Source organism: Bactrocera latifrons, unplaced genomic scaffold, assembly GCF_001853355.1.
Source record: "Bactrocera latifrons isolate USDA-ARS-PBARC rearing strain unplaced genomic scaffold, ASM185335v1 scaffold_105, whole genome shotgun sequence".
Taxonomy (NCBI): domain Eukaryota; kingdom Metazoa; phylum Arthropoda; class Insecta; order Diptera; family Tephritidae; genus Bactrocera; species Bactrocera latifrons.
This window is the reverse complement of record NW_017534464.1, coordinates 1,115,117-1,126,956: the sequence shown is the minus strand read 5'-3', so window position 1 is coordinate 1,126,956 and position 11,840 is coordinate 1,115,117. Positions and strand designations below refer to the sequence as shown.

At 40.9% G+C, this 11,840-nt stretch overlaps 1 protein-coding gene across 1 annotated transcript in view; it reads right to left on the bottom strand.

The window, feature by feature from the left end:
* LOC108969612 (mucin-2) overlaps positions 1 to 11,840 on the bottom strand; it is a gene marked incomplete in the record, with an annotated part of 64,976 nt that overhangs the window by 2,601 nt on the left and 50,535 nt on the right. Inside the window, 3 exon segments of the mRNA XM_018934427.1 lie at positions 2,071 to 2,255; positions 2,315 to 2,501; positions 3,565 to 8,715. Coding sequence (XP_018789972.1) covers positions 2,071 to 2,255; positions 2,315 to 2,501; positions 3,565 to 8,715 — 5,523 coding nt within the window.

Genomic DNA, 11,840 nt, shown 5'->3' with positions numbered 1-11,840 from the left:
AGTTGAAGCAAAAACTTGGCTTGATGACGAATTACTGTGAATAGGAATCACGACCGCTCAATGATAACCGAATATTTTTGGCACAAATAGGATGATATGGACTGGGACTAACAGGACGACGCCACAAACCACACAGCGAATGGCACAATCGATTTATTGAAAAGTAAGCTTGGTGCACGGGTTATCTCACGAAATGRCCTAGTCAATTGGCYGTCTCGATTGTGCGATTTGACGCCCTTGGACTGTTTCTGGTGGGGCTACGGCAAGTCTATGGTCTACGCCAACAAGCCAGCGACGAGTGATGAACTTCGTTTCAATATCGAGTATGAAATTGCAACAGTATCGACCGATTTATGCTTGAAAACCGTCGAAAATTGGGCTTAGATTCTGGATTTCTGGAAGCGTGCCTGGTTTTTTAAGTTTTTTAGCGCTCTTATTGAAAACCCCATCATACACCTGCGATCAAATTGAAAGGTGAATTTTTAATTTATGCTTCACGTGTTCGTCGGATCGGTAACTTGGGAGCACTGTTAGTGACATCTATGTCAAAATATTTATTAGTACTTGAGATACGCGTCATTTTGTGAGGCTCTAAAAGTGAATTCTTTGATCTTTACTATGTCTGAATTTATTGAAAAAAGAAGTGCTATAATACACCATCTCATACTGCATTGGTTATTCGTGAACATTTCGCCACATCTTCAACTAATATCGTGCTACCTGTTTTGGCACCGTGTAATAGCGGGCTATTCAGAAAATTCACATGACCACACCGAAGACGCCGTTTCGACTTAGTATAGTATTAGGATATAAAAGCTGAATCGAAGAAGGATCTGATGGCCATCACAACGGAGGATTTTTCCAAGTGATAGGATGACTGGAAAATTCTTAACATAAATGTACTGCAGCGGGAGGGGATTATTTTGAAGGAGTTAACATGGATTTGCAAGAATAAATAAAGATTTTAAAAATATAACAAATCCACCTTTCAATTTGAACACTGTAGTATAGAGTGCTCCACAACCAAAAGATTGGAATATATACTATTAGAATTAGAACTAATTGGTTGAAGTCTTCTTAATTGTTTTAAAATACGTAGAAAAGCTTGCCTGAGGTGAATTTTGTATACGCAAAAGTAGGAAACAAGGGTGAAAATATATAATATATTTTAAAAGTATGAAACAGTCTTAGTTATGTACCTTACATGACATCATTCTGTTTCCCAACCCACGCAAATTCATTGAGTTCAATCTTTTGTTACATACATATTTACTACATATAACGGAAATTCGTCACCCACTTGTGTTTATTGAAATATATTCGAAGGGGTCATGGAGGTCCATTACATGTGTACGAGGTATACGATGACATACTTACACAAGCAACATTGTTGAGATTGCAAGTGGCATCTGTCCATCCCTTGTTGTCTTTCAAAAGGCTTGTGGTCTTGCAAAGTCTTTGTGACCGTTTGACGTGCTGGGAGGCAAGCAGCTGTGCAATTGTTTGAGGGCAAAGTATTCAATAAAATTGAGTGGGTATGCATATGTATATGAAGTGTGAGTACCAGGTTCATGTAGTTGATATGTTACATGGTTCAAGTATCATGCTTCAAATGCAATGGGCTACGGAAGTTATATAGGACGTTTGTATGGAGTAGAAGTGAGATATTTCGAAGTATTTTGAAGTCTTTTGAAAGTAAACGTATTGCTTCATCTTAGGTACATCAAACATCATCTTAGGTGTGTGATTGGACTAAAATTTGCGTAATACCCTAAATGTAGGCAATATTTAGGTACAAACTACTACTAGGAGCTTCACCAGGAAGTTTTTACCGACCTAAGTTGCATAAAACGGTGTGTGACTTGACTAAACTGTGTGTGATATCCTAAATGTAGGAAAAATTTAGGTTTCAAGTATTTCTTATCGACAAGAATATATGTGGTAGCTTGTTTAATTAGCAATTTTCTGTTTCGTGTTTCTCTCGTAGTCATGAAAATTAAGKTTTTACGTTATTGGACGCTTGAAAAATAGCGTTGTTTCATGCTAAACTCATAATATTCTTCTACTCACCTATATGTGTGTCAAATTGTACTGGGCTCTCGAGTTCAAGCAACGCCAAATCATTTTCGAATGTCGCCGGATCGTATTGACGGTGGACAATGACTCGCTTCACATTCTTCGTAACAGCACGTTTACTCTCCAAATCGCCTGAGATATCAAACTCACCCATAACAGCGACTAACGAGGCMAGGAAACTGTTGGGGTGGAATGAAAGAATAAAAATTGGAAACAAAAGTWTAGCATTATTACTTACCCCGGCTGACAATGCGCCGCTGTGATGACATAACGATTCGTTATCAAAACGCCGCCACATTTGTTCTTGGTAAAAAGTCCCAACCATGTGGATTCACGTACGAGCACTTGCCATGGGTAAGCGCCGAATGTGGAACCTTTGCCGCCTACAATTCTGCCAGATTTGATGTGTGGCCGTACGCCGCATTCTGTCGATGGGGAGTGAAATGTGAGGTTAGGAGGTAAGGGAGAGTATAGCAACAGCATAGATGAGTGTTTTGCGAGGTGACGCTGGTCGGTGCTGGTTGGTGATGCGATTGATTAACTGTTATGATGCCGAGTTGGATAATGGTGAAGGTGAAGGTGTTGTGGTGAATGTGAAAATGCTTTGTGATAATTGTGGGAGTGCTTGAGTTGCGTACAACTTCAATGGACTTGAGAGTTAAGGTTCAGTTTCACAGGGAAAAACTTGAATGAAATATTTCCGGACTGTATGTATGTGGATGGAGGAGTTTAAATGGAATGAAGTATAGCGCGGTGAGATAGGTGAAGTAGGCAATTCGGGACTTAAGCAAGATAGATTTTTGTACTTGAGTTTGACTCAAACGTAGGCAACGTTAAGAGGGCAAGTATATGGGATGATATGGTGAAGATGGAGAAGAAATGTCGACTTGTCAGGTTAAGTAGGGAAAGTCTAAGATGAGGTATGTTTATAAGGATGAGTTTTTTAGAGATTTTTTTTCATAGAACGATGGGGATGATTGTCTGAAATATTCTTAAAATGGTGGCTTTTAGAGGAGGGCATATATTTGGCTGAACAGACGCACTGTGATGAAGAAGTCCGACGTTTATTTAGGGGTTAATGTAGTTATATGCGTGCAGGGGTTAGTCAAGTATGACGTGTTAATAAAAGTGTGTCAGTGATCGGCAGACAAGTGCGAGAAGCGTTTTACAAGCSAGTGTGCGAGCAGGTGAATAAACGGTTTTCAATGCAGTTATGTGCGTGAGAGCGTGCATGTGTATGCGTGCATGAGTGTATGTCGCGTGCGTGCGTGGATTGCGGAGTTGAGTCAAAACGGGGCAAAAGGARCGTGTGTGGTTGGGGAGGTGAGGGTGAGTGGGAGAGTTTAGTGTAAGTGGGTGGTGACAAATTAGAAAGAAAAAGAAACAGAGTCGTTTCGGATTCTATGCATGGCAAACTAATTCAACACAAAAATCAAATCATAAACAACAAAAAAACACTTTGCCGTCACCAATACGGCAAGTACTTACTAAATTTGCGTCCACCAGCGCCAGCATAAACTTCATCCTGGTCACCGATCTCATTATCCAACGGATTTACGTCCTCTTCATCCTCTTCRTCCACCAACTCATCTTGGGCTGGTGCTTGCGTTGTTGTTGTGGTCGTTAAACGACGTGTCGGCTTGCGCGTAGTCGGCCGACGYGTGGTTGTTGTGGGACGTCGCGTAGCCGGACGTCTGGTAGTGTTTGCCGGTCGACGCGTCGGTTGTTTGGTGGTAACACGTGTTGCTGGTCGTCGCGTGGTCGGTTTTTGTGTGGCTATTCGTGTTGGTTTTCTTGTCGGTTTGCGTGTTGTAGCCGCGCTACCAGCGCCTGCGCCGGCCGCTTGATATGTTGCTGGTGGTCCGGCCGGCGCAGTGTTATTTGATTCGTCAATCATGTCGGCCAGCGCGTCGAAGTTGCCCTGCAGCGATTCGACAATCTTGTGCACTAAAGTGTTCATTTTGTCCTTCAAAACACCGTCTTCAACGAAGGCAGGTGTCGACAGTTCCAAATCGGTAGTGACGGCGCTCGATGTTGCCGACATATTGAGGTTGGGATTACGCACAGGTGGGAAGTTCACAAAGTCATTGGGCGAAGTGTAGGTTTCCTCTTCGACTGGCGCGCCCAGTTTCTCACCAGGTATGGCGAATGGCGGATAAGTGGGTGTTGGTCCATAGTAGCCTGGGAATGCGGGACGATCATCGGAGGGTACACCATACTCGGTATCGGCTATCGATTGCGTGAAGGCCGGATGCACACCATTCTGCGCAACGTTTTGTGCGACATGCTGCGCACCATAGTAACCTGGATCATCGAAGTCATTCGTTGTGACACCGGCTAGGTTGACATATTCGGGCGTGTTTATAGCCAAGTCGGGCCGCCGCGTCACCACGGGACTATARATATATGAGGTGCTGCTGAAGGCGGGCAATGRCGTTGTTGGCGGGAATGCATTGTCATCGTAGATCGTGCCGGCGCTGCTCGGTCTTTGTGGCCAATCATTATTTGTGATGAGTGTGAATAGCGTTGGCTTGGGTGTAATAACACCATTTGTGGTGGATATCGGTTTCGATGTTACCTTCACGAAACCAGGTTTTTTATGTACGTATGTGTATTGTGGACGGTCCGCATATTGTGGCTTTGCATCACCGCCATAAACTTGCGATTGCACAGTACCGTGTACGAAAACGTCGAGCTTATCATCGGCCGTTACGATTGGCGGTACCTCGGAATCGTGGTAAATAAATGTTGTGGATGGACGAGATGTGGTTGGTGTTGCGCTTTCCACACTTGGTTTGCGTACAATAATGGGTCGATTTGTGGAGCCGCCCAACGGTTGTGGCGCTGGATAATATGCGTCCGATTCGAAAGTGGGTTGTGGTACTTTAACATTTTGATCGTAGACAGCATCTGGTTTATCATAGTCTTGACCATAGTCTTGTGAGGTTAGTTTAGTATCTGGTGCATAAGTGTCATAGTTGTCTGTTGACAACTGTGCATCCTGTTCGGGCAGATTTTGTTCATCCACATGGTCGTCGTAGATGGCAGCCGTGTGACTGATGGGTTTTTGTGTCGCCGCAGTGGTACCATAAGTATTATCATTGTATGCATTTGTCGACTGACTGGCTGGTTTCCTGGTCACAGGCTCCGCATTGTAGGTGGGTTGTTGCTCTGGTCGCTGGTATACCGGCTCAACATTAAAGGTATTTGCAGCGGGTTTTGCGCTATAGTTGTTGCTGGGCTGTGGCGTTGCAGTAGGACGCTTTATGTATGTGGGTTTGTTGTGCTGGTAGGTGCTAGCCGGTTGTTTCACTGGCCGCTTCACACTTTGTTTGGTGGGTTGTTTCGATGGTTTCTTCGCAGGTTGTTGCGTTTGCACTGGTCGCTGCACATATGCGTTCTCTGGAGCGTTGTCATTATACGTGCTGGATGGTTGTTGTGCYGGTTTCTTCTTATTGTAGTTGGGTTCTTGATAGTCGTTCGAGAGTTGCGCTGTTGGCTTCTTGGTATTGACATTTGGCGCTTGATAATTGTTAGCGAGTTGTGAGGCTGGTTTCTTGGTATTTTGCGTTGGACTTTGATAGTTGTTCGGGGGTTGTGCAGCTGGTTTCTTTGTTTGCACCTGCTCGCCGCCATAATTATTGGCAGGTTGCGCTGCTGTGTGGCTATAAGTACTCAATGGTCTGGCAGTGGTGGGTTTCTTTGCTGCACTCGGTTTCTTTTTGTTATTCGGACGTGTAGTACTCGGTTTTGGACGTGGYCGCGGGCGTGGTCTAGTACCGCTCGAGGTGATTATACCGGAAATAGGACGTGCTGTTGAGGTGACAKCAACAGGTTCGRCGCTATATTGTGGACGTGGTGGTATCGGCGTTGTAGTTGGAGTCAAATWGGCCGATGCGGTTGTCTTGCTAATTGTTGGACGTTGTGCGAYCGTGCTTTTGTCAACATATTGGATTGTGCTCAATGTGTCTGGTTTAGGTGTATGATAGGACGCCGAAGCTGCCTGTGTATCTTGTACTTTAGTCGCATGCGAAGAGACAGATACTTCCTGCGGCACATCACTGTACACAACGGTCGTTGGCAATTTGGCGCCATTGTAATTCTGCACATTCACCATACCAACATACGGCGCTACGGGACGTTGTGGCTTGCCACTAATAATAGGTACCTGTGCGTAGCTCGAGTCCGCTGTTTCAGCTTCATCTATTTTGTCGATTGTGCCCTGGGTGGTTGCATGTTGTACATGACCGTAATTGCTTGCAACATCTGGTGCAAAGTTGCCCTCTTCCTCCATATGCGACATATCAACTGGATAGGCAATACCGAGCACGGGCATTTTGTTGAACTCGTGCGTCTGGTGTGACGACGCTTGCAATACATCGTTATAATTATTTGCCGGTATCGTGTGTTCGTCCAGCGCAGCGGCAGCGTCTTCCGCATAATTGCCAGCGGTCGTTGAACTTTGCACTTCGTGTGTGACTGCGCTGACAGATGGCTTTGACACATACGAATGTGAAGGCTGTTGTTGTGCGGAATGTAGGTCGGTGCTTTCAGTCTCCAAATATGCGGGTACTTGCGCTGTGACCGGCGAGTAGTTCGGCGTATTCGATTGTTCACTTTCGGTATAGTAATCCTCTGGGCGCTTGGTCTCCACTTCATCATAGTAATTTGTTGTTGCACCGCCATACACTAATTCGCCTGTTGTGATAGGTGTTGTTGTGCCATAATATGTACCGCTACCGGCTGGTTCATATTTGCTTGCCGATGCATCGCCTGCCGCATCATAAGAACTCGTTTGCGGTTGTTGCTGACTGACAATATTATAGGTGGGTCCATGGTTTGTGGTGCCATTCAACTGCAGTATTATAGATTCGATGGAGTCTACATGTGTGGTGATGGAGGTGCCCGTTGTGGGCTCACCATATGTGGGTGGTTTTTTACTAGCCTCCTCATCGTGTACGCTCTGCACTAAATCGTATTTGTCCTCGGGCGCTAATGACGTATGCGTTGTTGTTGTAGTGGTTGTTGGTTGATAGCTGATAGGCGAAGGTTGRCGTACAGGCGCTTCCATGTACACCGGCTGTGGCCCATAGCCGGTTGAGAATTGCAGATCATCCTCGATTAAGTCGGCATCGGCGCCAGGATGTGTGATGTCGCTATGCGTGAACTCGGCGCCGTCAAGTATGAGATGGTTGTGGTTATGTTGCTGTTGCTGTTGCTGTTGTGGTTTCTGTTTATGTTGTTGTGCCTGTTGCACTTGTGGTCGGGACGGTTGCCTTTGTGGTTGTGGCCGAAACATTTGTACTTGTGGTCGCTTGGTTTGTTGCTGTGGCTTTGGTKTGGGTTTGGGTTGCGGTTTGGCCGTTTGTTGCTCTTGCGGCTCGGTTTTCGAATCTTCTTCCGTCGTATTCGCTTCCCAGTCRTTGGCTTGCACCGGATTTTGTGTTACTGGCAACTCTTCGAAGGAGTTCGACTCCGATGAGCTGTTTGGTTCGGTGAGTCCATTCACAATGCGMATTGGCAGACCCGTTGTGGTTAGCGAGGTCGGCTCTTCTTCGAGTGATGGCGGTAATGTGGTGCTTAGCAGGTCCAAAACGAAGTCATCGTTTAGTGGTGGGCCTGCGGTGGTGAAAGATACATGTACACTATTGGTATTTGCAACAACTTGATCCGGCTGCATTTGTGCTTCCTTCTCCCACTCTACGCTAGAAGATTGCGTGCTCGAATCATCACTAGCCAAACTAGACTGTGAAGCGCCCTCAAACGAGATATCTTGATTTTCGTGCTGTTGTTGCTGCTGCGCCTGTTGTTCTTGTTGTTTCTCTTGCTGTTGTTGCTGTAACTCCTCCTCCTGCTGTTGACTATCAGCTTGTTGACTCTCCATTTGCATGGATTGCGCTTGCTCGTAATAGGAAGCAGTGGGTCCAACTGACGGTTGAATTTCCTGTTGTGCGCTTTCCAGCGACTCCATCATATACAGGTTGCTTGTGTTGGACCCTGATTCCTGCGTTTGATACTTGTTACTGGCCGCGTCTTCTAGCTGCGTCTGCAGCGCTTCGTAGGAAGTTGCTGCGCTGCTGCTACTCTCAAGCTGCTGGAAGACTTTATCTATATTTGTTTGCGTGTAACTGTTTTCGGGTTGCTTAAGCTCTTCGGATGGCGTGTCCCCCACATCACCATAGATGGGCATCGGTAGCTGTGGCTTGTATTTCTGCTGTTGTTGCGGCTTCTGTATGCGCTGTGGCTTTGTTTTTGGCTTGAATGTTGGCGGACTGTATTTGGTCTCTTGTGAGTGCTGTTGCTGACTCTCGCCATATGTTTCGTAAGATTGTGCCACCGCTTGGTTGGCGCCGCCATACTCATCTTGCAACTTTTGCTGTTGGTGTTGTTGATAGTAGGAGTTCTGTGCATCATTTAGCAGCGTAGTCTCCAGATCCTGTTCACTGGGTATTTGGCAACACGCGCCAAAGAGGAAACCATCCATACACGCGCCTACCACTTCACCATTCCGTTGCGCACACTCGTGATTGAACATACAGATTGTGGGTCCATTTTTACGTGGGTCATTCATCGCTAGCGTTTTGGTGGCGCGACAATGCTTCGGTGTTATCCGGTAGCCGCCGAAGAGTTTTCGTCCTTCTGGAAGGTGAACAAGAGGAAAATGGAATTAGGGTTTTATTAAAGGATATTTTTTTTAAATAATGAAACGATAAATATGTAGAGTTTAGTCATTTAATCTGAAATGGGATATAATACGAAATATTTGTCTCGAGGAACGAAATTTGCAGTTTAGATCCCCTATTTTTTGAACTTACCAACTGTAAAAAGTACACCTGAAAGTTTTACATATTATTTGCTTTAGATAGGTGCTATTATTTGCTTTATTTTTATAATAGCTCATTTCCGAGACATAGATTATACATTATTTGATTATATCTTGGTACAGAGTTGCCATCGGTTGGAAAATATTATAAATATTAAAAAAAATTTTATTGAATAAAAGGCAAAGTCTTATGAACTGCATTTGCAAAATCCTTCATTAAGACCCACTTTGAAAAAGAGTTGCAACCCTACTAAATTTTTGAAACTGAAAAAAGATTACAAAAGGCTAGTGAAAAGTGAAACGTTTGAAAACACCTTATATAATTTCAGCAAAATTTTTCCATAGAGTTGCCACCTTGCCAAATTTTATGAAAAATATATTTTTTAACATTACARATAGAGTTGCCATATATCAAAATAAAGCAAAATGTTGGAAAAAGAAAATTGCTAATATTTTAAGTATTTGCCGAATATAAGCAAAATCTAAAAAGTGCATTTGGAAAATCCTTAATTTAGAATCATTTAGAAACAGAGTTGCCACCTTAATTCATTATTTTAAATATAATACCTTAAATAAATACAATTTTTAAATTATAATAAAAAGTAAAAAGACTTGGATAATTTAGGCATATTTTTAAATAGAGTTGCCACCTTGCCAAATTTATACAAAATATATTTTTTTCCTTAATATTACAAAATGCGTGCGAAATAAAAAATGTTTGAGAAAACTTTAAATCATTTTAACATATTTTTAAATAGAGTTGCCACCTTACCAAATTTATATTTTTTTTAACTTTCAAAATTGCTTACATAATGTAAAACGTTTGAAAAAACCTTAGATAATTTTGACATATATTAAAATAGTGTTGCCACCTTGTTTAATTTATAAAAAAAAAATTTTGTTACTGTAATATTTTAACAAAAAAAAATTTTGCCTGTGGATTTTGAAATATTTAACAGAACTTTAAGTAATGTCGACATATTTTGAAATAKAGTTGCCACCTATTGAAAAAACATAGTTGAAAAAAATATTACGATATGTATCCAAAACAGGCGCTTAACGATACATAATATTTTCTAGTTGTATTATGAGATGTAATTGTCACCTGAAGTTTTCGATATTTCGATATTCTGAGAAATTTCTTCATTACCTAATAGTTGTATTTTTCACAGCTTCAAAGTGAACTTAAATTGCAATTACATAACTTAATTAACTGAATTACTCATTCAACTAATCCTATCACTCAGAGAAATCTAAGTTCGTTGCCATCGCAAATCGAAAGCAGTTACCTGCTATAATTAACCTAACCTAGTTTGTACCTCAATCGAGCAACTCGAGAAGAAAACTGTTTCAAGTTTCAATTTACGTACTCTTCACTGCTCGGGTTAAAGTGAAAACTGAGAGCAAAAAAAAAAAAAAAACAAAAAATGATTAGGCAAGTTGCAATGAAAATGGACAATTTGTAATTATAGAGTACTGACAAAGTTAAAATGCACAGTCAGAATATAGAGTGAATGAAAGGGAAAATTTATGAAAGAAAAATATATTGAACGAAAATAACCTTTGGTATTTGTAAGGTTATGAACGCTTGAAACAGTACATATAGCTTAATACACTTAAGTATCTTTATTATATTAACACACTCACTTTCTCTCTCGATAAAACACGTTAGTGCTCTCTATATATTGTTGAAAATATCGAAGCAGCAACTAAGAATAAAATATTTCCTGTATAAAGTCTTCTCTATCTTCTTTCAAAGCTCACCTATTTGTTTTAATTTGTTCATGTCAGTCAACAGATTTGTCATTCTCAAAAGATTACTTTCCGCGCAAAGTCAATCTATTTATCATTAATTTCCTTTTTGCTCTCCTATCAACATTAACTTAGCCTTCTATGACGACGGGCTGCTGCTGAAGATGTACTCACTCATTAATTAGTTTAAATTGTGGTGTGTGTTGTGCGAGAATCGGTCTTTTATTTTTCTTTTTTGGGTGCTCTTTGACTTCATTGCGCGCTTCTGAGTCACCTCGTTTTTTTCTATTATGATTTAAGTTATGTTATTTCATTGAATAATTTTTGAACTGTTTTAAAACATATGTTGAGGTTGTGAAATTTTTGAATGGGAAATTTCAAATTTACTGTTTTGATTTTATAGAATTAGAGTTTTTACGCCTACTAAACCAATCTTCAAAATATTTGTTGCCACAATGAAATTTTTCAACACTTAATGTCCGATGCTGTAAAAACCCGGTTTATTTGATTTGAGTATAGAGTTATCGCATTCATAACCGGATTTCATACCCGAAATCCTGGAGTTCCAGGAGCTTTATTTATATTGTTGTCTTTAATGTTATTAATGTTAACAGTCAGTCCTCAAACAATGAAACATAGGCCCAAAATAAGAATAAAGGTCATGCAATGCATTTAGAAAGCCCATAATTGAGTCCCTTTAAAAAAAGAAATTTTTCAATTTAAAAACTTAAAAATAAACATAAAACATTTGACAAAATATTACTATACATCTACATCTAGTATTTTGAAATAGAGTTGCCAATAATCGAAAATAAAAAATTTAGTTATCACCTTGCAAAATGTTAAAACTGTTTGTTTGTTTGTTGTGATGTGAGTATTTGGACCATCATTATTAAATTTTAATTGATAATTTGGCATAGTTTCATTTAAATTTATGGTTGGTTTGGCTTAACGGTAAACAATCAATCTTATGTATATATAATTGCTTTAGTAATATTATTTATATTTTTCATTGAAATTTTTATCTGGCAGTAATATCATTTTCATTCAACAAAAATAATTTGTCTACTGAAATTCAAAAGCAAAATCAAATCGGATCAATATGACGGTAATTCCTTCAGAAATATTAATTTGATTTTTTGTGTACAATTTTTTAGAGAAATTAATTTTCTTCTTTTTTAACTTCTTT